This window comes from Phocoena phocoena, chromosome 7 (assembly GCF_963924675.1).
Source record: "Phocoena phocoena chromosome 7, mPhoPho1.1, whole genome shotgun sequence".
NCBI lineage: Eukaryota > Metazoa > Chordata > Mammalia > Artiodactyla > Phocoenidae > Phocoena > Phocoena phocoena.
The window spans coordinates 70,853,740-70,879,672 of NC_089225.1; the positions used below are offsets into that span (position 1 = coordinate 70,853,740).

A 25,933-nucleotide genomic window follows, 5' to 3' on the forward strand; every position below is an offset into this window, starting at 1 on the left:
GACAGATGAATGGATAAAGAAGATGTGGTACGTATATACAATGGAATACTACTGAGCCATAAGAAAAGAATGAAATCTTGCCATTTGCAACAACATGGATGGACCTAGAGGGTATTACGCTGAGTGAAATAAGTCAGAGAAAAAGAAATACTGTATGATTTCATTTATATGTAGAGTCTAAAAAACAAAACAAATGAGCAAGCATAACAAACCGAAAGACTCATGGAGAACCAACAGGTGTTTACCAGAGGGGAGTTGGTGGTGGGATGAAAGTAAAAACAAAAAATAGTAACTATGTGAGGTAATGAATGCTTATTAGCTTGATTGTGGTGATCACTGCACAATATGCAATGTTATATGAAACAATAAGATTGTATGTCTTAAATATATACAGTTTTTGTCAATTATACCTCAAAGCTGAAAAAAAGATTTTAAAAAAGAAATTATTGCTCGTTATCAACCAAATATTTCCATGTCCTTAATTATCCTATTGATACCAATACTGCATTCTAATTCAGCCAGCTTTTAATTTCCTAGAGGGCAAGGATTCTGACCATTTTTTTCCTTGTATGTCTACGTAACCCATTGCTCTTTTCTCTGTGATGGGACCTCAGTACTTCGATGTGTATAGGCATGTTGAGTGGACTAGTGCTTTTGGAATCTTTCAGGAAGGCTGTATTTATATAAATAGATTTATGTTTGCAGTGCAGCTCCCAGTGCAAAAAGAATTAAATGTTATGTGACATACAGAAGTGTAGGTTATATAGCTGTTAATAGGACATTAAGATTTCTTTATTTGATAAGTGTCACTTTGGAATTTTGCACATAAATATGTGGAGATTGAGCCTTTGATTAAAGTTTGAGTGCCCAAACTCTGAAATCACTTGAAATCACATGTTTTAACCTGAAATCACTTGAGCATAGCTTTTTTACCTTTAAAATTTCTAGTATGGACGATGAAGATAAAAGGAACTCTGCACATTTTTACATATGAAACCAGTCAACCCAGCTAATCAGTGACTATTCCAGATGCCAATGAAATGAAGCACACTAATGACTTAATGTGATTCTTACCTAAACACATTGTGTTTAATGGTCAGAATTCAGAGGCATTGCATAAAAATTATATCTAAGCTGAAATTGTTCAGAAGTGTTAAAAAAGCAGTGACTCAAAATTCACTTGAAAAAGATAAACAGAACTAGGAAGCAGTGTCATTCAAAATGATCTTCTTTCAAAGAGCCTTGCTGCTGTCAGTATTATTTGTAACTTTTTGGTAGGAATCATTTTATCAGTATCTGTTTATAGAAATTGGAAAGAACCTCAGTCACCTATTGCTATCCTCCATCTAGAAGGGAGAGAATATTGGAAGTTCCTGTGACCTGAGCTGAGTTAGAATCATCATTAGTGGGGTATATAGCTGGTGGCTTTCTACATCCATCTCATTTTAAAACATGTAAATAATATTCGTTATGTGACAGACACTAAATTTATGAGTTGAACAGCATAAAAGTCCCTCATCTGGAGAATCTATCATCTCATGCAAATTAACACTCAGTTACAGAATTTGTTAGCTCCTATTTTTTCTTTAGATCATATAATATTAATTATGCTAGCTTCTTCCCTTACTGTAAACTCAAAACTAAATTCATATATTTTATGTTTTACCCTTTCGTGTAAATTAAATTGTATCATTACTGTAAGATACACCTGAGACAGTCTGTAGTCTTTAGCATTGTGTAGCTAAATAAAACTGGATTTTAAAAAAAGAATGAAGTACTGATACAGCATGGATAAAACTTGACAAAGGTATGCTATAAGTGAACAAGCCACTCACTATGTATCGTATGATTCCATTTATATGAAATACCCAAAGTAGGGAAATTTATAGAGACAGTAGATTAGTGATTGCATAAGGTGAAGGTGCAGGGACATGGGGAATGACTGCTAATGGGTACAGGGTTTCTTTTTGTAATGATAAAATTGTTTTAAAAAATTAAACTGTGGGGATTTAGTTGCACAGCTCTGTAAACATACTAAAAACCATTGAATTGTATACTTGTATACTTAAATTGTATCATGTGTCAGTTCTATCAGAATAAAACCAGTATTTTAAAGAAAAGAAGGAAAAGCAAAGTTGTTTTGGATTTCCTAAAGGAATAGACAAAGACTATAATTTCTAACCCATGTAGTGGTGTGAGAACCAGCAGTCTTAATATTTAAAAATAAAGAGCTAGTTTTCAACTCCACTAGGGTTACTTTTCTCTAGGAAAATGTATTCATTTGCTCACTCCTTCAACAAATCGTTTACTGGGCCCTTCTGAGTACTTGATGCTGTTATTGGTACCAAGGATTCAATCACATTCCTGATTCTTCTCCTTTTCTTCCTCTCCCTATGCACTGAGTCACAAAATCACATCAAGTCTGTTTCATATCCTTTAGTCTATCTGTTTTCTTTTACTCTTAGCAGTGTGCTTGGTTCTGTTACCCAGTCCAGTGATTCTCAGCCACAGTGTTAATATTAGTAAGATACCAAAGTTTGCAAATGTTTTACCTTTAAAAAAATAAGATAAATAATCCTGTAAATGTCACTTTTACTGACTTGCGTTCCATTGTATTTTTGTGAGTAGAAGAGAAAGCGATAGTGTTATAGCTAGTGTGCCAGGAAAAACACACAATCGTCAGTGTCTATGAGACTATTTTGCGAATGTGAACCTCATCCATTTTATGTGTCCTCAATAAAAGTTGAGAATCTCTGAGTTGGATTATTACAGTCACATTTTTTAATCCATATTGCTTTAGTTTCAATTCTCACTAAATCGTTCTTGCCAAAGATCTCTTTCTTTTTTTTATTGAAATATATTTGACACAAAACATTGTGTAAATTTAAGGTATATAACATGTTGACTTGATACTGTATTATTGAATATAATACGATTGCCATTGTAGCAATAATTGCACCTCTATAACATTAACTAATTTTTCTTTTTACTGGTTGGAATAATTAGGTTCTAGTCTCTCAGCAAGTTTGGTGAATGTAATACAATATTATTATCTATATTCACTGTACTGTGCATTACATCTCTAGGATTTATTTACTACTCATTGCAAGTCTGTACCCTTAAATAACATCTGTCCTATCCCCCCAACCCTTATGCCCTGGTAACTACCAATTTTATTCTGTTTCTGTGAGTTTTTCCTTAGATGCTACATATGAGTGATGTCATACAGTGTTTGTCTTTGTCTCACTTATCTCACTTAACAGAAAGTCTTCAAGGTCAAAAGATCTAACATCCATATCTGATCATGGCATTTTCCCAATTAGATTTGTCCATTGATTCTGCATTGCATATAAGAGAAACTATAAACTTCTTTGCATGATATGCTAGGTCATTCACGATCTTGTTCCTGTCTATCTATCTTGTCCAGCTTCTTGTCCAGCTTCATCTCCAGCAAGGCATATTTTCTATGCTTCCATACCTTTGCATGTGCTCTTCTACCTGTCAGGAATGCCCTTCCCATAATTTGTGGGTGGCAGACTCTTTTCAAGTCTCACCGCACATGCAGTGGCTCTGTGGAGTAGACTTAGGTTTCTTCTACAGTGTTCCCACTGTGTTTTGTATTAGCGGTTTTCATAATGCATTATAATTATTTTAATGCCTTACTTTCCTTTGGTATTTTTAGCTCCTTGAAAGCTGGGACCTTGTCCTTCTATCTTTGTATTCCCAGCTTTTAGCATGGAATCTGGTACAAAGTAGATGTTCAATAAAATATTTGCTGAATAAATTTAGAAGTTTTTCCAAAAATTTTAATTTAGCCAGAGCATTTATATATTATAATATGTGCTGAAATAAAGATTAAAAATACTTATGTGGGGCTTCCCTGGTGACGCAGTGGTTGAGAGTCTGCCTGCCGATGCAGGGGACACAGGTTCGTGCCCTGGTCCGGGAAGATCCCACATTCTGCGGAGCGGCTAGGCCCGTGATCCGTGGCCGCTGGGCCTGCGCGTCCAGAGCCTGTGCTCCGCAACGGGAGAGGCCACAACAGTGAGAGGCCCGCGTACCGCAAAAAAAAAAAAACTTACGTGACATCCCATGTTTCCTGGAGCAGTTCCAATTTTAAATAGCATATTGGCCTTTAAGTGGAAATGTAGTTACCAAAACGTAATATTTTTAGAAATATACACATTGAACCTATACCTTAATTTTTTAATTGTTTACAATTTACTTTTCTATTTGATTTCATGTACTTTAGGTCCTTTTTTCTAATTGAGATCACTTTCAAAGCAATAGACAGTGAAAAGTTGGCATCTAGGACAGAACAGTACCTAAATTCTAGTTCTGTCATTTTGCTGGGACTAATTACTACACATCTGTATTTATATGAATATTAATAAATAAAAATTATCAGAAGTTTAGAAATCCTTAGGTATAAGGATCTGCATAATACGGTTAAGGTTGGTACTGACAAGCTGCACTCTCAAAAGTATTCTGACTTCAGGATGCTATAAGAGTAGCTCCCAGTCTTTTTTGGATTTCTGTTATTCTGGTGTGGTTTCTTTGATTTGGAGACCCCGATTTTTCTCCTTGCCCTCTTCTAAAGGTAAATTATGTATTTAACTTTAAATGAATTTTTAAAATAATTTTGCTTTGAGAGTGTATTAATACCCTCAAACAACTGGAGATTTCATAACATATCACATACTCATACATGAAAATGCATTTGTCAGAGACACTATTTGAGAATTCCCAATTAGAGTCTGAAGTTGGCTGTAACTTATTACTATCCTTGACTAGAGAGGAGAGAGATGTTAGCAAAGTAAAAATTTGGAACCAGAAAGGTTAGGGTATGAATCATGATTCCATGATCTAATATCTCTGTTTCTTTGGGTAAATCAATCTGAGCCTCAGTTTCCTCATCTGGAAAATGAGATAATAATACCTGCCTGAAATGGTTGTGAAAATTAATGGTTTCTAGAATAGTAGTGCCTAGTAAGTAAGTTCTTCATAAATTGTAACTCCTACTTGATTAGTATTAATAAAACCCTGGGAATAGGTAAAAGGTTTTCCTGTTACACTAAATATTGGGCAATTTGTCTTCTTGAGCAGTTGTTACACTATCTGTTTTCCCCAGCAGGTTGGTCTTTGAGATTCTAAAAACAAAAGTGGCTTACAGATGATACATATCAAGAAGCAGAGTCAGTGACTATTGTCATCTTGTCCAGAAGAGAACAGCACTTCGCTGCTATCCCCTGACATGCCAGTTAGAGAACAACATGAATTCATTTACTTCCCCTTTCATTTTATTATACATAATATTGTTAGTACTTCTTCCTGCCTACATAGGTTCCTGGTCATGTTAAGGAATTTGTTTGGCTAGGATCCTTTGATCTAGCCGGAGTGTCTCTCTTTCTTTTAAACCTTCTGTACAATCACATATTTAAATCAGTGTCTTTTTACTTGGAACAAATAACCTTTCTACATTACAGAAAAAAGAGGGAGAGAGAAAGAGAGAACAAAGGAGAACTTTCTCAACTTCCTTCCATTGATTCTACAAACCTACTTGTTTGTATACCCATTCTTCCCTCACTGCTTTTTGTTCAAGTGTGTCATCAAGGCTTGCCTTGATCCACCTGCCTCCAGTTATTGCTGTCTGCTTTCACTTTACAGCCAAACTTCCTAAAAGAGCTGTCTCTTTCATATGTTCCCCCTATAGTCACTGTCTAGTAAGTAAAATTTGGCTTCGTTTACTCTGCTTCCTGAGAACTGCTCTCATCCTCCTGATTGCTAAATCCTGTGGCCACATCTCTTTTTTTACCTTGGTCTCTCAACACTGGTCACACATAACTACTTCTTTCTTCTTAAAAAAACTTCCTTGTTCTATGCACCATAATGCCCTGTGACTCTTCTTGCCTCTGTGGCCAATCTTTTTCAGTCTCCTCTTCTTCCTCTGTCTGCCTCTTGAATGTTGATGTTTTCTCCTAAGCCCTTTACACATTTTCTTTAGGATTTAGGGGGTTCTAAGTGAATATTTGTTGAATGAATGATATGTGTCTGTATTTGGTGGTTTCTCAAGAGATTTGACTATAATTGAACCTCATTAACTGAAAAAATTTCAGTATGTGGTACCTGATCATACACTTCACAGCCAAACTTTGGTGCGGTCTCTCTGGACTATGCTTCTCTTAAACTACCCTACTGGATGCTTGCAGTGAAAAAAATCCAAGCTCATTATTCAGCTTTTATGTCTGTAAGGTTCAGTTAGCTTTTTTAAAGTTTTCTGTGTGTAAAAGGTAATTATAAAGGTAATTTTAAAAAGCATGCATTATCCTAAATTTTTATACCAGTTTGACTATTTACAGAAATCTTATAGCATAGGTGTCTGTCTTCAATAAAACAGTAATACTTTACTTGGAGTAGCGATTTAATTTAAATATACTCTGAAGTATATACTCTGAAGTTTAGGATTAGAAGAGGGGAGAGAATTAATATTTAATGAAACTGTTTTATGCCAGACACTGCCTATGTGTTTGCCTACATCATATATTTTCATCTTCCAACAACTCAGGGAGATAATTATTCTTAGTCATCTTACAGAGAGAAGAAAATTGAGGTTAAGGGAAATTAAAATAGATTCTACACTGCAGCATATATAGCTACTAAAATTTGGAAACGGAGTTCTGTCAGACATGCATATCTTATAAATGATGCAGAAAATATAAGCTAGGGATGAATGCTAAATATAGCAATAATTTGTATAAGTACTTGAGTTTACTAAATCCAAATTGTGTCAAAAGTTGTCTGTGTTATTTTGTCCCTAGGCAGTTATTTGGCAGAAAACTAGAGTATCAGATCATAAAATGGCTCTCATGTCTGTTCTGGGGACTGCTGTTATGGGCAACATGGAACCCTTTCAGTACCACTCTGAAGAATCTCAGGTATACAACAAAAATGTTCTTTAATAATTCTAATTTACCAATGAAACTTAAATTATTTCCTTTTTGTGGGGTTGGGGTTGCAAGAAGTTTTTCTTTTAAAATTTTAACGAAGTATGTGTATAAGGTACAAAAGGAAAATACGCACAGAGCTCATATTAAACCTCTCTTCCCAGCCCTGCTTCCTGTTTTTATCTTTTCTGTTTATTGTTTAAGTATCGTGGCTACATTAATTTTTTAAGTGATTTTCAATTTAGAATCTTCATCTGTTTACTTTCTACAATGAAAGAAAAGAAGTTGAGCTCTCTTACCTTTGTTTTCCCTTTCCCATCCTAGATATATGTATTCCAGCTTTATTTTCTTGATCTGTCAGCTTCAGACAGTCTTCTTCAGTCCCAATAATATTGGATGAGGTTATTAACACTCCCAATCTTACTTCTACCTGCTCTTCTCCCTCTCAGTCATGTCAGCTCCACTTTCATGTTATCTAGCTTAATAACCTATTTTCTTATGTAACCATCTTTTGTTTGTTGGAAGAATTTTAATTATGTAATCATCTTTTATTTGAAGATTCATTCTAAAAGTTGAACGCTTATATGGAGTATACATTACTATGACTTCTCTGTTCTCCTTTTCTTTTTTATAATTTGTTGCAATCTCTTTTCTGCTACTAGTTCCCCTCCTATCCTTTTTTGCAGTATTGAGTTCTTAATTATCATCTTATTGGAGTCTTGGATGGGAGCTTGTGCTCAATTAATGTGTTAAGAGTTCTCTCTCCTGAGGAACAATTCAGGCCACCCTTAGTGGCCATGATCTGACATGGGTTCTATTTTTCAGAGCTCTCTTAATAGTTGTTTAATAGTTTAGACACTAGTGCCACCTTGGACTGGTCATGGTGGCTGACTTGGGATAATAAGGGTACTGTCTAAATTCCCCTGGGTTCCCTGTGGCTTCCTGGAACTTTGTTGCCTATGCTGGTAACCCAGGAAGCTTGTGACAGGAGATCCAGACATGATATCTGTGGTGTTGTGCTTTAGAGATTCTACTTGTCATAGTTTGGTCTGAAGACCAGCAGCATTGCCATTACGTGGAAGCTTGTTAGGTGAAGAATCTCAGGCCTCATCCCAGACATACTGAATGAGAATCTGCACTTTTTTTTTTTTTTTTTTTTTTTTTTGCGGTACATGGGCCTCTCACTGTCATGGCCTCTCCCGCTGTGGAGCACAGCCTCTGGACGCGCAGGCTCAGTGGCCATGGCTCACGGGCCCAGCTGCTCCGCGGCATGTGGGATCTTCCCGGACGGGGGCACGAACCCATGTGCCCTGCATTGGCAGGCGGACTCTCAACCACTGCACCACCAGGGAAGCCCAAGAATCTGCATTTTAATGTGGTCTCCGAGTGCATATTCAAGTAGGAAAAGCACTGATGTAGACCTTGGTTAGTTATGATTCCATGTGTGATTGGAACATGAGTCATTCCTGCAGTTTGGATTTCTTTTCTTTGATCTGTATTGAGATATGTTGCCAGATCTGTGCATGTCCATTGATTTTTTTCCATAAATTTATTTTATTATTTTTATTTTATCTGGCTGCGTTGGGTCTTTGTTGCTGTGTGCGGGCTTTCTCTAGTTGCGGCGAGCGGGGGCTACTCTTCCTTGCGGTGCACGGGCTCCTCATTGCCGTGGCTTCTCATTGCGGAGCACGGGCTCTAGGTGTGGGGCTTCAGTAGTTGTGGCATGTGGGCTCAGTAGTTGTGGTTCATGGGCTGTAGAGTGCAGGCTCAGTAGCTGTGGCTCACAGGCTTAGTTGCTCCGTGGCATGTGGGATCTTCCTGGACCAGGGCTCGAACCCATGTCCCCTGCATTGGCAGGTGGATTCTTAACCACTGCACCACCAGTGAGCCCCATGTCCATTGATTTTTAAATTTTATCTTGAGATAGAATTGTACAAGGGCTGTTGGTAATCTTCGACAGATACCAAAACTTTGCTGTACCTTCACGTGGTTATTCTTGCATGGGGGAATGAGGGTACTTGGAAACTATGTGTTGCTGAGTAGTACCACTCCAGTGGGCTGTCAGAAGGACAGACTTTTTGAGTGTCTCCCTGGTGAGAATGATCGTCTAACCAAATCTCTCTTTTGTTCATGCACTGTGTGTCTAAATGGATATTGTATTTATGTTGCCACCAGCTACCCATCACTATTCCATGCTTTCTGGGCTTTCAGAGTTTCCTTGACCCATTCTCATTCCTAGCCAAAATCAATCTTAAGTTGTTTACCAACTGCTAATGGTTGCCCCTCTCACCTCACTTTTGTCCTCATTACATACATTCAAGTTGTGAAACTTGGCCACCAAGGCCCTTCACTGGACTGGGGTGGCAGATGCATAAGTCATTGGGAACCTTGGGTGCAGAAAATCTTCGTAATATCTGTTTCTGTAATATTGAGGGTCCCTTTCTTATCTATATAGCAACTCCATATGGGAAGAATCTCCTAATTATGGATGGTGATCCCAGGTGCACCACTGCTGTGGTGGCATTTCTTATGGAGTTTCCCAGTGTGGCCTTGTTGGTTTGATGGAACTCCTCAAGTTGGTTTTTTTGTTTGTTTGTTTGTTTTGACATCTATCTTCTCTTTGATAGCTCTGCATCAATCCATGCTAAGTTCTGGGTGAATTCCTCAGTGCTGCCTGATTTTTATTCCCAAAACAATATCTACTTTTCTGTTCTTTCTTCTAAACTTGATTTATAGCTACCAGTTTTGATTTCTTTATCTTCTGGGTTTTTTTTAATAATGTTTTTTATTTACTCTTTTGAAAGCATGGTACACATACTAATTTCAGTCATTTTCATATCGCTCTATCATTTTTATTCCTGAGAGAATATTCTCATTCTCTGCCATTTTATATGCTTTGAAATTTTAATTTACAAAATCACTTTGAATGCAGATTTATTGTTTTGTTTTTCCCTCCCACTTTCCTCTCCCTTCCCATAGTTTGGCAGATACCACTGCCCTCCCAGCTCCAATTCAAAGCTAGGTATTAATATTAGTAGTTCATGCCTTTCGTCCTGCCAATGTTTTGCAGACCCTTTTTCCTAGCTGACTTGGCTTAACTTTATTTTTGGTTTTGGAGTTGTCTCTGTTCTTTCTGGTGATCTTTGCAAGCAGCTCCAAACAGTGGTCACAGTATTTTTTAAACATTTGTGGGTGTGGGAGGAGAAATTTGCCCATTTCAAAGGGAAAGACTGATTTAAATCCCCTAACTATATGTGTTTTCTGTCCTTATTTCCATACCAGAATTGAATTTCCAATTGACCAGCTGGTTTCTTTTTTTCCTTTTTTCTTTTTAATTGATATACAGTTGACATATTAGTTTCAAGTGTACAATGTTATGATTTGTTATATGTATACGTTGTGAGGTGGTCACCACAGTAAGTCTAGTTACATCCATAATCACACATCATTACAATTTTTTTTTCTGATACAGCTGGTTTCTGATCATAGAGCACATAAGGGCTTTTGATTTCAGCCATCACTCCCTGTTATGCTTAGCATTCATAACATCTTTATGTTTGTGGTTCCTTTGTCTTATTTTTAAACGGTTAGGTCTTTAAAAATTTTTGTAAGAATTTATTTCAGGGCTTCCCTGGTGGCGCAGTGGTTGAGCGTCCGCCTGCCGATGCAGGGGACACGGGATCGTGCCCCGGTCCGGGAAGATCCCACATGCCGCGGAGCGGCTGGGCCCGTGAGCCATGGCTGCTGAGTCTGCGCGTCCGGAGACAGTGAGAGGCCCGCGTACCGCCAAAAAAAAAAAGAATTAATTTCATCTATCACTGCTATGTATTTGCAGTTGGGATGGAGAGAAGGGAATTATTAATAAGTTGTGAATTTATTCCACTATCCTGATCAGAAGTACTTAAATTTTTACTTTAGAAACATAAATCCCATAGGGTTCTAGAGGTTTACCGAAAGAGAAGAACGTCAAGGTTACTTCAGCAGAATCGGGGCAGAGAAGAAGAGATGGGTTTGACAAACTAGGTAGGGGGCAGGGCTGTTTATCATGGTAAAGGAATACAGGAGGAGCTAGTTGGACAGCAGGGTAGAAGTGAGCTTAAATATTTTATCAAGTTTTGAATGTGGTGAGATTGAGAAGATTTGTGTGACAGCTAGTTAAAGATAGTAAGCATTTGGGGATGAAAGAAATAAAGGTTCTACATCTGTATCTTAGCGTCACTGGTGTATGTGTATAGATGGGAATGAAATTACTCAGGGAGAGTATAGAGAGCAAGAAAAAAGGATCTGATGATGAAACTCAAGGGGACCATCATCATTATAGACTGTCAGCAAAGAGAGAGAAACCAGCAAACCATACTAAAGAGGAAGTGTCAGAGAGGAAACAGAAAGAGAAGGCTGAAGCAGTGTCATGCTTCCCAAAGTAGAGAGTTGTCATTGTTATCAGGGTCTGTAGAGAGTCAGGTAAGGGTAGAACTAAGTGTCCATTGGAGTTGGTCACTGAGGTAGAAGCCAGATTATAGAGTATTGGAGATGAAGGGAAGGAGAGAGGGGTCCATAGCTGAAGGACAATCAGGGGAGAATTATTTGTTTATATTTTGCCTTTGATTTTTGTTTTGCTATTTAGTTAATAGTTGGGTATAGAATCTTACAAGGTCTATCTAATTTTTTATTTTGTTGCACTGATTTGGTCTCTTACAGACATTTTTCTTCACTCGAAATAGATGGATTTTCACTTTTTTTTTTTTTTTTTTTTTTGTGGTATGCGGGCCTCTCACTGTTGTGGCCTCTCCCGTTGCAGAGCACTGGCTCCGGACGCACAGGCCCAGCGGCCATGGCTCACGGGCCCAGCCGCTCTGCAGCGTGTGGGATCTTCCTGGACCGGGACACGAACCCGTGTCCCCTGCATCGGCAGGCGGACTCTCAACCACTGCACCACCAGGGAAGCCAGGATTTTCACTTTTTATAGCATTTTATAAGACTTTGCCATTTGATTTTACTATTCCATATAACTTACAGCTTGTTAGTTCTTAAGGTTGTCTTAAGCCATTTTTAAAGCTCCGTATTCGGAAGTAATAGTATTTATTCAGTGGCCAGCCAAGATGGTGTGGAAGGAAAAGACTAGCAATATTACCAATTTTTTCTTCATTTTAATCTTCATTCTTCCCTATTCTGGGTATTTTTTTTCCATCAACAAGCCCCATAAGTCTTTCAGAGGCTAAACAGGCTCTCCCTGATGCTCAGCAGGTGCTTTAAGAAGGGTCTCATGTTACTTGGTAAATTATACAACCATTTATAAGTCTTGTGAAGTTTTACAGTTAATTAAGTATTTTCATTTTATAATGGATTATCTAGGTTTATTTATTAACTAATTTTAATTGGCACAGTTTGGCACTGTGATGGTAATGCGCTTAGTGTTCTAAAATTGGTACTGCATCTCCTTAAGCACTTATTTCCAAGGGCAGGGATAGCCGTAGACATAGGTGGCAGCCTGCAGGATACGTTGGTAAGGAGCCTCATGGTTTCTGCTTAACTAAAAATAGCACCCCCACTGACACTCTTGCTTTTCTAAACCTAAGCTGAAATTTTCCCATTATTACTGTTTCTTAACAGGTTAATAAAACAGCTGATGCCAGTTGTTTCAGATAAGAGATTATTATAGGCCTGTATTTTGAATAATTTGACCAAGATCACACTAGTAGTAGAGCTAGGATTTAAATCATGTCAGTCTGGCTCTATTCGGTATTCCTAACAATTCTCTGTATTATCTTTAAAAGTAAAAGTAGGAGCATTTTCCTTGCCTTCTGTTCCCTAAATCAATCAGTCTTCTCGCTGGTATTTTTTCTAGGATTCTTCTTTATTTTCTCCCTCTTCAAACATTTGTAAAATAGTTCTCTAAACAAAAATGAAGATAAAGTACAACGCTGCAATGTATCAAAGAGTAAAAGATTTTTTTATTTTCCCTCAGTAATGAAAACCCAGTCAGATTGACTTCATGGCATACTCAGAATAAAGATAGAAACAGCCACTTCTTTACAGAGAACGGTTGCTGAAAAGAAAAGGATAAAGAGCCAGAGGAAAGTCACAATATGAGGAAAGAAATTTTTAGAAGACAGAAAGAAGATCAGGTTGAGCAAAGAGCAGTATTTATGCTGTATGTCCTATGACAATGAGATATATGGCCGTTGGTGAAACTTTCATGAATGCCAGTTTTTCCTTAAAATAGAATTGCAAAAAGGGAGAGTCAGAGGCTGAGAACACCAATTTAACACGCTTCAGTAATTTATTTAAGGTTAATGCTCATGACATGGTTATCAGGAAATATATGGCTCTTTAGACTTTAAGATCGAAATCCATTTGTTTGTTAATTTTTTTATACCTTTTAAAAAATATATACAGTGTTATTTAGGCTTTTTAATTTTTTTTACTTTATTATTTTTTTTCATTTTTTAAATTTTTGGCTGTGTTGGGTCTTCATTGCTACATGCGGGCTTTCTCTAGTTGGGGCAAGTGGGGGCTACTCTTCATTGTGGTGCGCGGGCTTCTCACTGCGGTGGTTTCTCTTGTTGCAGAGCACGGGCTCTAGGTGTGCGGGCTTCAGTAGCTGTGACACGCAGGCTCAGTAGTTGTGGCACACGGGCTTAGTTGCTCTGCAGCATGTGGGATCTTCCCGGACCAGGGCTCGAACCTGTGTCCCCTGCATTGGCAGGCAGATTCTTAACCACTGAGCCACCAGGGAAATCTCAATTTTTTTATACCTCTTAATGTATTGTATATAGCCAGACCCATGGAATCACATTTATCATTGACATTGCATATAAATTCTGTAATTATTTATTACAATTATAGATTTATCTAAGTGGATTTCTTCCAAAGCATGATGCAGACCACTCTTTTACAAGTCTTTCAACCCCAGAAAGGAGTTTCATCTTTATAAACAGTCGACCAGTACACCAAAAAGATATATTAAAGGTAATCTTTTTAAGAAAAAGTATCACTTGGATCAGAAATAAAAACTCTGTCACTTGTCAGCTTCTTATAAGGACTACTTCTAAGAATTTGTTCCAAAATAAGGAAAAGGAAAAATAGATACAATATCATTTATTAAGCATTGTGCTAGGTACCTTACATATGACTCTTCACAACAGTTCTGTGGTGAATTATTATCCTTATTTATAGTGAAGAGACTGAAATGTTTGTGACTATCTTAGACCACATAACGAGGAAGTAACACAATTTGGATTTGAACTCAGGACTTTCAAAACATCCATGACACTATGATCTTTTAACCATGAAGCCAGTTGCATTGGATATTTGTACTTCTTAATGAATGCTTGTGCTTTATGTAAGTTCAAAGCCTCTAAATGAGCATTACTATTTAGATACTACTTTTCCTAATAAGCAGTTACATCCACTCAGTTTCTCAGTTAAATATGCTTCTTTTGGTGGTATTTTAAAGATGGCAATACTATCTTTTTTTATGTCTTTTTTTTTTGTCTTTCTATATATATATTTCTATATATATTTCTATATATTTCTAGCTAATCCGACATTATTACAATCTGAAATGCCTAAAGGAATCTACTCGTTTGTATCCCATTTTCTTTCTGAAAATTGATGTTCCTACAGCTGATGTAGATGTGAATTTAACACCAGATAAAAGTCAAGTATTATTACAGAATAAGGTAATCTTTTTCAGATTTTTTTTTGTATTTATGCTATTTACAAATTTATGCAGTCCTAACCATTTTCATGTGAAAAAGATACGCTTGTTTCTGTAGATTTTTTAATATTATTTTCATAATTTCCTCTAACATTTGTTAATTTGTATTTTTAGGAATCTGTGTTGATTGCTCTTGAAAATCTGATGACAACTTATTATGGATCACTAACTAGTACAAATTCTTATGAAAGTAGTAAAACAGATGTTTCCTCAGATGACATGGTTGTTAGTAAAACAACAGAAACAGATGTGCTTTTTACTACGATGGAAACATCTGGAAATAATTATCCAAATGTTGATACTTCAGCCATTCCTTTCCAGAATGATGTGCATAATGATAAATCTGGGCTAAACACTAATTATTGTTTGAATCATCATATGCATATTGGTGACCATTGTGATGATCATTTTAATAGTGAAAATTCTAGCATTGATAAGAACAGTGGGAATACATTTCAGGAGATCCCAATGAATAATTTATCATGTGAGGACACCCAAAAGGAACATAGTGAAGTTTGTTTTGTAGGTTCTGTTAAGCAAGCCCAATCAGAAAATGGCAGTAAAGGCCATATAGATGAGAGTGGGGAAAATGAGGAAGAAGCAGTTCCTGAGAAGTCTTTGGAAATTTGTGTAGATGACTGGAGCAAGGGAAATGTACTTAAAGATTCAAGAGGAGAAAACATTGAACCTGTGAAAATTTTAGTACCTCAAGAAAGTTTAGCATGTAAAGTAAGTAATAATAATAATAACCCAAGTCCTGAACAGAAGAATTTGAATGAAAGTTCCTATAACAAAAAATCAAATGTGGTAGATAACAAATCTGGACAGCTTACAGCTTATGATTTAATTAGCAATCGAGTAATCAAGAAACCCATGTCAGCAAGTGCCCTTTTTGTTCAAGATCATCGTGCTCAGTTTCTCACAGACAATTCCAAGACCAGTTTGGAAGATGCAACAGTACAAATTGAAGAACTGTGGAAGACATTGAGTGAAGAGGAAAAAATGAAGTAAGTTTCCAAAGCTTTCATGGGACCTGAATGTTCAGATATTTCCATTCTATATGACTCACTGAGTTAAAAAAATTTTTTTTTAACTTCTTATTTATGGAAAAGCAGAACGGAAAACGGCTTTTGGCTTGACTAAAGTACCTTTTTTGGCATTACTTTTTTGCTAATTTAGAGGTTTTTATGGGGTTTTTTTTGTTTGTTTGTTTTTTATTTTGGTACAAGCCTTAACTACTTTCTGATTTAAGTTTGTAGTTAAAGGTTTTCCATTCTTAACTAAAAACTACCATTTTCTTCTATTTCTTTTTTATTTTTACGTTTATCTTCCTATGACAGGACTTTTTCTTTTTTAAACTTTTGCATTAGAACAGTGGTGTTTTTAAGATCTTGACTATTCCCTTTTTAAATTGGTCTCTAAAATATGTAACACAATACAAAAAATTGTAACATTGTTGCAGATTTAATTTAGTGATGTTAATACTGTTCCTATTCAGTATAACTCAAGGCTTTCTTATAAAATCTTTTATTTATTGACAACTTATAAACTATGGTGGGTTTGGGGGGCTAGGTAAATAGGTGGTTTGATCTCTGATTAAAATAACTACACATTATTTGCCATTTTTAGATCAGATATCTGAATAAATATTCCCAAAAAATATGAGGGGTGTTTCTAATTGACTTAGGGCACTTGCTGTAAACACAAAATATTATGTTTTGAGTGATTTAGCTCACAAGAAAATGAAAGAGTGCAATTATACTTCCAGTCACATATTGTTACCTGAGGCAGTGGTCCCTACCTAACCTTTTTGGCACCAGGGACCAGTTTCGTGGCAGACAGTTTTTCCACTGGTGGGGGCCGGTGGGTATGGTTCAGGCAGTCACACGAGTGATGGGGAATGGCAGATGAAGCTTTGCTCGCTTGCCTGCTGCTCACCTCCTGCTGTGCGGCCCAGTTACTAACAGGCCGTGGACCGATACCGGTCCGTGTCCCGGGGTTTGAGGACCCCTGACCTAAGGCATCACAATACTATGTCAAACATCTGGAAAAAATTTTAAATGTAACCTGTCATCCAGAGTTTATATTTGGTGATAAACTACATGGATACTTGACCAATTTTTTTTTCATTTTTTCATTAGCTTTTCAATCTTATAAAGACACTGTTAATTTAAAGTAATAAAGACCACTATTAACACACCAATAGGCAAAACCTCTGCAAGTTAACTTTTTTTTAAGTGGGGATGGTGGTTGTGTTTTTGTTCTTTAATATATATCTATAAAAGAGAAATATACTCTTATTTTAAACAGAGCCATAATACAAATTGTTACCACTTTCTAAAACATGAATTCCTTAATTTTCATTGTTCAAATTTCTAATTATTTCATAAATGTCAAATTTTTTAAAAGTTTATTTGAATTAAGATGCAAATAAGGTTCACACATTGTTAATTATCTTTTGTCTTACATAAATGACACATTCAGTTTAAAGGTGAGAGCACTTGAGTTTTAATACAGTAAGCCCTCAGAAGTTGAATTGCATTGACCAGGGAGGTGATGAATTGAGAGCTGTCTGAGAAAATTTAAAAAAGCATAGATGTTCCCAGTTCTCATGGAAGTATTGACATTGGAACAGCTCAAGGTAGCTGTTCCCTTGCAGCTTCACAATAGCAGGTATTACTCCAGTTTCCTTTCAAGGAATGTCGGCATTGTTTCTCCTTGCAGGCCTCAAGGTGTTAAGGTACAAGGGTTATGGTTAATAGGTCTCATCTAAAAATTTGTTAATCATCAGGCAGTATTCTGGAATTCAGAATTTTCTCTATTGCCATAAGGTGTACAAAAGAGGCATTGTTGGTCAAGAGCAGGCCTCTGAAGCTACACCTGCGTTCTAACCTCACTTCCTCTCTTTGATAGCTTTTTGTAAACATGTGTGGACAGTATCTCCCGGATTGTTTTGAAAATTAAATAAGATATATTGTGTGTTATGATACAAGATAAATGACTAGCACATAGTAAATAATTGTTCATGATGTTAATCAGAGTTTTTAATCTGTGAAAAGGAAATTTCTCTATTGTGATAGATATTATTTTTCATTTGCTTATTCAAGGTTAAATTTAATTTGGAGCCCAGAAATAGAAACCTGTGAAGAAAATATAGGTATCTTGGGATCAGAGAGCTTACTGTATGTCACAAAAAGCTCTATTAGAATCTTCCAGAGCCAGGGATCTGTGAATCAAAATCATGATTAGTGAAAAGGTAGAGTAAATATGTTATAACACAAGAATCACACTAACTACCATTTGTCTTCTGATCTTTATCTTAGAATTCTTGCCATGGTCTTAAATTCTACAAGGAGTGTGAAGGGATATGAGAGTAGACTCCTGTTCTACAGATAATCAGTCTTTCCAGCCATTCTTCCTTTTCTTCCCTTTTTTTCTCTTCTTGTTTCCTGTTTTTTTTCCATCCCCTTCCTTCCCTTTTTTCTTTCCTCCCTTGCTTCCTTCCCTTCCCTTCCCTTCTCTTTCCCTTCCTTGTTTCTTTCAGTTAGGAACTATTTACTGAGGCCATTCTGTGTACAAGGCCCTATGTACTCTAGCTAGTCATTTCAGATACAGTGATAAATTATAAATAAAAGATACTTTTACTACTCATAAAAGTGCAGTCTAGTGAGGAAGACACTATTAAACAAATAGTAATCATAGAATATGAAGAGTTTTTAAATAAAAGGAACACAGAAGAGTTATGAAAACAGTTAGCAGTTGGGCTTAATCATATTTATGGGACAGGAAATGCTTCCCTGAGTAGAAATTAATCAAAATGGTGTAGGGAATTTTCTTTGTAGAAGGAACAGCATGTAAGAATGCCCAGAAGCTAGAAGGAAAATAGTTATTGAGGAACTGGAAGATGCCCTTTATGACAGGAATGGATCATGGGGGAGTGTGATAAAGAAAGATGGGGTAGGCTGGTCAGATCATGGAAGGTTCAAACAGTTTTGAATAAGACATTGGATCCGGGTTTTCTACCGAGAGCTTAGGATAGACTTTGCAATAGAGGGTACCTATATTTAAAAATTTTTCCTTTCTGGATTCTTTTTCCCCCTTGCTTTCTTCTCCTTTCCTCTAGTGGATTAGAAACCACTGTGTCCTCCCACTGGGTTCTCAGACAATTGATGTGAACTTGAACTTTCATTTGTAGTAGCTATGAACATATTTCTACTTAAAATAACTTAGAACAGTACTGTACTTGGGATATTATTGAAAAATGGTAAGTAAACTTTATAATTACATGTAATCTTGAGACACAGAAACATTTGAATTGATTACTGATAAATCAGAATTAATATTTTTTGTTCAAGTTACTAAATCCCTTAATGATATAAAGTTGAAGATAACAGCTGTTTTTACTTAACATTTACTTAATATTCCTTTGGACATAACTTTTTATATTTCCCAAGGAACTAATTAAATTGACTTCTTGAATAAATCAAAAGATTAGTACCATATGTGAAAATTTGCACATCATAATTAATTACAAATGGTAACCTTCATCTTGAACTCATTTTCCACCGTAGGAGGAAATCTTGAGTTTGAATGTCTAAGAGCTAAAAATACTTATTTATAGTACTTATTTAAGGTAAACTGTATTGAAAATTTTGTGTTTTATAATCCAGAACTTCAGATTCTAAGCGGAAATGGGAGAAAAATAATGTAAAAAATTATGAATGTGGCCTGGTCAGTAACCAAAAGAGGCATTTTTCATTCATCTAGTTCACAGTGAAATAAAGGCTGTTTTACATTCTCCTCCAGCTAACATTTCTTTATTTAACAAACATATGCTGAGTAAAAATTACATAAAGCGCTTGTTTCTTGTGTTTTAGTCTCACTTTTAACATTTAATTCCATTCTCCCAATAGTATCATTTTTATTTCCTAGTACATAACTACTCAGATTTCTCCTTAAAAATGTATATATGTTATCTACAATAGAACTCAGTTTCTTAAGAGTTTCTTAAGATTAGAAATAACATTTTCTGGTCTCAATTTTAAAACTGCATTTAAAGAACGTTTTAGCAAGGTTGCTCAAATAATTACCAACGTTTAGTCAATTGTGTGCCCCGTTCATTATAAGATAGGTGTTTCTTGATAGAAAATAATGACAACGAACATTTATTATCATTTACTATGTGCCAAGCACTATTCTAAGTACTTAAAACTCATTTTAAAGATAATGCTGCCCAACTCCAGCCTAGGTGTGGAGAATTGGAAACTCTGAGGGTAGGACCCAGGCATCTCCATTTTTTAGAAAAGGGTTGATATAACCACTATACCAGACTGCTGTCTTTGGCCCCAGGAGTTTCATTTTACTTCTGTTATTGTTAACCAAAAAGAAAAGACCTCTTAACTTTTTACCCAGTATAATTTTTGTTTTTAATAAATCTATTTATTTATTTTTTGCTGCATTGGGTGTTTGTTGCTACGTGTGGGCTTTCTCTAGTTGCGGTGAGTGGGGGCTACTCTTCATTGCAGTGTGCGGGCTTCTCATTGCGGAGCACGGGCTCTAGGTGCACGGGCTTTAGTAGTTGTGGCACGTGGGCTCAGTAGTTTTGGCTTGCGGGCTCTAGAGCACAGGCTCAGTAGTTGTGGCGCACGGGCTTAGTTGCTCCGAGGTGTGTGGGATCTTCCCAGACCAGGGCTCGAACCCGTGTCCCCTGCACTGGCAGGCAGATCCTTAACCACTGTGCCACCAGGGAAGCCCTTACCCAGTATAATTTTAAAAGGTCCCTTACCTTGTTTGAAATTGAATTAAATTAGGTGGTTTGGATGTGTTCAGTTTATTTGAATTTATTTTTTTATTGTTGACGCTAAAGTGAGAAATAGTAACAAAAAAATTAACATTTAGCTATGAAACCATTACAAATTTAATCATATAATTTTTATTTTGAGTGTCATTATTATAGTGACCTTAACTTTACTAGTATATAATTATTAAATGTATGTAAGTTTTCTTTTGTTGTGCTCAGGGAATTGCTTCTTCTATGTTGATGATATAGCACATATTTAAGGAGCTCTTCACATCTAAAATTGACTTTTTTTTTTTCTTGCGGTACGCGGGCCTCTCACTGTTGTGGCCTCTCCTGTTGCGGAGCACAGGCTCCGGATGCACAGGCTCAGCGGCCATGGCTCATGGGCCTAGCTGCTCCGCGGCATGTGGGATCTTCCTGGACCGGGGCACGAACCCGTGTCCCCTGCATTGGTAGGCAGGCTCTCAACCACTGCGCCACCAGGGAAGCCCTGACTCCTTATTTTATTGTTTAATTATTTCCTTTTTTTTTTTTTTTTTTTTTTTTAGTTGCCTGTACCTTAAATGGTTTTTTAAATTGGGTAAAGTTTAGCTGCTGTGAAATGCATAGATCTTAAATGTCTATAGCTCAGTGCATTTTCATATGTGTACAATGATGAAACCACCACTGCAAACAAAATATAGAACATTTCCATCAGCCCAGAAGGTTCTTTAATGCTACCTAGAAACCAGTCTCCATTCTCAGCCACTATTTTGATTTCCGTCGCACTAGCTTGGTTTTTCCAGTACTTAAACTTCTTATATATAAAATCATAATGATATGTACTCCTTTATGTCCAGCTTCTTCCCCTCAACAAAATATTTTTGTCGTTTTCATCCATGTTTGTTGAATGTATGCATATAGTTTATTCTTTTTTAATCAGTAAGTAATACTCAGTTGTATAAGTATACCACAATGTTTTCTCAGTCTCGAGTTGATGAACATTGTGTTCTTTCCAGATATGGGATATTACAAATAAAGCTGTATTGTTTAGTTTCCAAATATTTGGAGTTTTTCTAAATATCTTATTGCTACTGAATTCTAATTAATTTTGTCATGGACAGGGAAAATACTGTTAGATTTAAATCTTTAGAAATTTATTGAGAATTATGCCCAGCAGCATATCTCGAAGAATGGGCACCTAAAAAGAATCTGAATTCTGTAGCTGTTAGATGTAGTGTTCTAAAATGACAATTAAGTCAAGGTAGTTGATAGTATTGCTAAAATCTTCTTAAGGCTTTACGGATTTTCTTGTTTTGGTCTAATTCTGTCAGTGCCTAAGGGAGGGGCATTAAAGTCCCCAACTGTAATTCTGGATGTATTTCTACTTTTAGATCTGTAATTTTTTGCTTCACATAGTTTGAAGCTTTGTTGTTATTAGATCCATGCACATTTGTGATTGGTATACCTTCCTAATGATTCCCTTTGGTCATTATGAAATATTCCTGTTATCTGTGGAATTATTTCTTGTTTTGAAATTTATTTCATCGTATATTACTATAAGCTGCTGTTATGCTTATGATTTGCATGGTTTATCTTTTCCATTCTTTTACTTTCAAACTATCTGTCTTTTTCCCCCGTGCTGTGTAACTCTTGTAGACACATATAGCTGGAATTTGCTTTTTTATTTAAGTGGACTGCATTTTAATTTTGCTGTATTGGATAGTGCTTTATGTTCCTAGATTTAAAATAAATTTTAATTATTATAAAGGGTTTTTTTAACCCTTCATTGTATTTTAGTACTTTTCCCCCTGAGAGTTAGTGATGTTTTGATAGAAAAAGATTCTGTTGCCCATCTCTTGGTGCTTTTCCCTAAGAAATTAGACCAGAGTATTGCATAGGAAATTGATCAAATACTTGAAAGCAGCTTAGCAAATTGTGCTTAGCATAGATTAGCAGAATAAAGAACATTGTACTTATTTCAGTATGCAAAAGCAAAAGTAAATGTGAAAGTGAAACAAAAATATTCAACTATACTGAAGGTGAAGGTGTTTCTGACAAAGTTCATTTTCTAAATGTTGATAATTATTATAAAATATTATAAAATATTTTATATTATATATAAATATATATTTGTATATATATTTATATATAAAAGTGACTACTAATATTAGTAGTCACTTCATTTAAAATATTAATATTTAAAATTTTTAGGCGTCTACTCTTTTTTTCCTTGAGATATAATTGACATACAGCACTGTATAAGTTTAAGGTGTACAGCACAATGATTTGACTTACATACATCGTAAAATGATTACCACAATAAGTTTAGTGAACAGCCATCATCTCATATATATACAACATTAAGAATTAGAAAAAAATGTTTTTTTCCCTTGGAATGAGAACTCTTAGGATTTACTTTCTTAACGCCTTTAATATACAACATACATCGATGTTAGTTATATTTATCATGTTTTCTTTGGATAAATACCCAGAGGTTGAATTGTTGGATCATATGTTAGGTCTAGTTTTAATTTTTTGAGGAATCTCCAGACTGTTTTCCATAGCGGTTGAACCAGGTTACATTCCCACCAGCAGTGCACGAGGGTTCACTTTTTTCCACATCCACACCAAGTTATTTGTTGTGTTTAACATTTCTTACAAAGCTAGTTTTGTGGTACTGAACTCTTTTAGCTTTTGGTTGTCTGTCAAACTTTTTATCACTCCTTCAAATTTGAACAAAAGACTTGCTGGGTAGAGTATTCTTGGTTGTAGGTTTTTGCCTTTCATCACTAAATATATCATGCCATTCCCTCTGGCCTTCAGAGATTCTGCTGAAAAGTCAGCTGATAGCCTTATGGAATTCTCTTATGCATAACTTCTTGATTTCCCTTGCTGATTTTAATATACTCTCTTTATCTTTAATTTTTGCCAGTTTAATAGCAGTGTGTCTTGGTGTGGTCCTCTTTGGGTTGATCCTGTTTTGGACTATCTGTGCATCCTGGACTTCCTGGATGTCTGTTTCCTTTCCCAGGTTTAGAGAAGTTTTAAGCTAGTATGTCTTCAAATATGTTCTCTGCCCCTTTCTCTCTCTCTTTTCCTTCTGAGACCCCTATAATGAGAACATTAGTACACTTGACATAAGAGACTCCCAGAGGTCTCTTAAACTGTCCTCATTTCTTTTTATTCTTTTTTTCTGTACAGCTTCAGTGATTTCCACTACTATGCCTTCCAGCTCACTGATCTGTTACTCTGTATCATCTAATTTACTATTGATTCTTTCTAGTGTATTTTTTATTTCAGTTATTGTATTCTTCATCTTTGTTGGGTTATCTTTGTATTTTCCTACTCTTTGTTAAAAACTTCTAACTTCTCACTGTGTCTGTCCATTCTTCTCCTGAGTTCTTTAAGCATCTTCATGATCATTACCTTGAACTCTATTGGGTAGATTGCTTATCTCCACTTTACTTAGTTCTTATGGGGTTTTATCATGTTCATTCGTTTGGAACATGTTTCTCTCTTGCCTCATTTTGCCTAATATGCTGTTTTTATTTCTATGTATTTGGTAGGTTCATTCCATTTCCCCCTCTTGGAGAAGTGCCTTTTGTAGGAGACATCCTATGGGACCCAGTAGCACACTCCTGTCTGGTCACCAGAGCTATATGCTTTAGTGGTGCCCTCTGTGTGGGTTGTGTGGGTCCTTCTGTTGTGGTGGGCTGACTACTGTGGGTGTGCTGGTGGTTGTGGCTGGCCCCCATTCCAGTTGGTCGCCATGCCCTGCCTTATACAAAGAGTGCCAGCTGATGGTAGGCAGGGCCATGTCCTGGTATGGCCAGAGGAGTCCTGGTTACTGGTGTGGGCTGCCCACAGGTAGATGGGGCCAGGTCATGAGTTGACTGGCTGTGGAGTCCTGGGGGGTCCCGAGGCTAGTCCTGGCCCATTGGTGGGTGGAGCGGGGTCTCCAGGTGGCTGGCTGCCGGCTGGGGTTCCTTGATCTAGTGTCTGCCTGCTGGTAGGCAGAGGTGGTTCCTGACACAGCTTTCTGTATAGTTGTGGTGTCCCAAAGCTGCTGTTGGCCTGCTGGTGAGTGGGCCCAGTTCCTGACATGGCTAGCTGTGGAGTCTGGGGTGTCCCAGAGTAGGTATTGGCCCACTGGTGAGTGAGGCTGGGTCCTGGGGCTAGTGCCAGCACACTGGTGGGCAAAGCTGCGTCTTGGCATTTCTTGGTACAGGGCTTAGAGTTTCCAGGGCTGGTGTATGGGCCCAGGCCCAAGATGTCCTGGGTCTGTTGTCTAACCCCTGGCGGGCAGAGCTGGGTCCTAGCGTTTCCAGCTACAGGGCCTTGTGGGGTCCTAGAGTTGTTCTCTGCCTGCTGGTGCCAGGACCAGTTCCAGTGGCTTGCTGAATGTCCCAGGGCTAGTGCCCATGCACTGGTATGGGGAGCCGGATCCCGGGCCCTTTGGTAGATGGGGCTGGGTCCTAAGGGGCTGTTGACTCGGGTCCTGTGGCAGCTGGCCTGCTGGTGTGTGGTGCTGTGTCCCTGCCCAGCTAGCTGCTTGGCCTGAGGTGTCCCAGTACTGATGCTGACAGGCTGGTGGCTTGGGGCAGGACTGCATCCCAAAGCTAGTAAGCTAGAGGGAGGATTCCAAAATGGTGCCTACCAGCATTGCACATGGTAGAATGAGCTCCCTAAAATGGCTACTGCCAGTATCTATGTCCCCACAGTGAGTTCCATTTGCCTCCTGCCTCTGGGAGGCTTTCCCAGATCAGCAGGTGGGTCTGACCCAGATCCTTTCAGATTACTGCTTCTGCCCTGGGTCTTGGAGTGTGTGAGATTTTGTGTGTGCCCTTTAAGAGTGGAATCTCTATTTCCTTCAGCCCTCTGACTCTATTGAAAGTGAGCCTCACTAACCTTCAGAGCCAAACGTTCTGGGGTCTTCTTTCCTGGAGCAGGACCCCTGAGCTGGGGATCCTAATGTGGAGCTCAGACCCTGTGCTCTTTGGAAAGAAGCTCTGTGATTGATATCATTCTCCTGTTTGTGGGTCTTCTCCCCTGGGGGTATGGTCTTGACTATATACCACAACTCCGTCCCTCCTACCCATCTCATTGTGGTTCCTTCTTTATATCTTTAGTTGTAGAAGATCTCTGCTAGTCTTTAGTTCATTCTAATCGATAGCTGCTCTGTAAATAGTTATAATTTTGTTGTGCCCATAGGAGGAGGTAAGCTCAGGATCTTCCTACTCCACCTTGTTGGTCACATCTTTACATCTCTGGATTTTGCTTTTGGAATTCAGTCTGACGGACTCTGCCTTTCAAATGCAATAGTTAGTCCATGTAATGTATTAATTGATATGGTTGTGTTTTGGTCTACCATTTTCCTATTCCTTCTCAGTTTTGTTCCTCTGTTCCTCCTTGTTTTGGGAGAGAGGCAGCCTCTTTAGGGTTAAAAGAATATAATTTCATATTTAATTTTAATTCCTCTATTGGCTT

The 25,933-nt window shown here is 37.3% G+C and overlaps 1 protein-coding gene across 6 annotated transcripts in view; it reads left to right on the forward strand.

Annotated features, from left to right (window-relative positions):
* Nucleotides 1-25,933, forward strand: part of PMS1 (PMS1 homolog 1, mismatch repair system component) — a 98,424-nt gene that overhangs the window by 57,016 nt on the left and 15,475 nt on the right. For 3 of the 6 annotated variants that reach the window (XM_065880250.1, XM_065880253.1, XM_065880252.1), the window contains 4 exons: nt 6,819-6,935; nt 13,791-13,913; nt 14,483-14,626; nt 14,779-15,671. The exons of 1 other annotated variant lie outside the window; for it this stretch is intronic. In XM_065880250.1, coding sequence (XP_065736322.1) covers nt 6,819-6,935; nt 13,791-13,913; nt 14,483-14,626; nt 14,779-15,671 — 1,277 coding nt within the window. The remainder of the gene's footprint in view (nt 1-6,818; nt 6,936-13,790; nt 13,914-14,482; nt 14,627-14,778; nt 15,672-25,933) is intronic. 2 more of the 6 variants (XM_065880251.1, XM_065880254.1) reach the window with 1 other exon arrangement.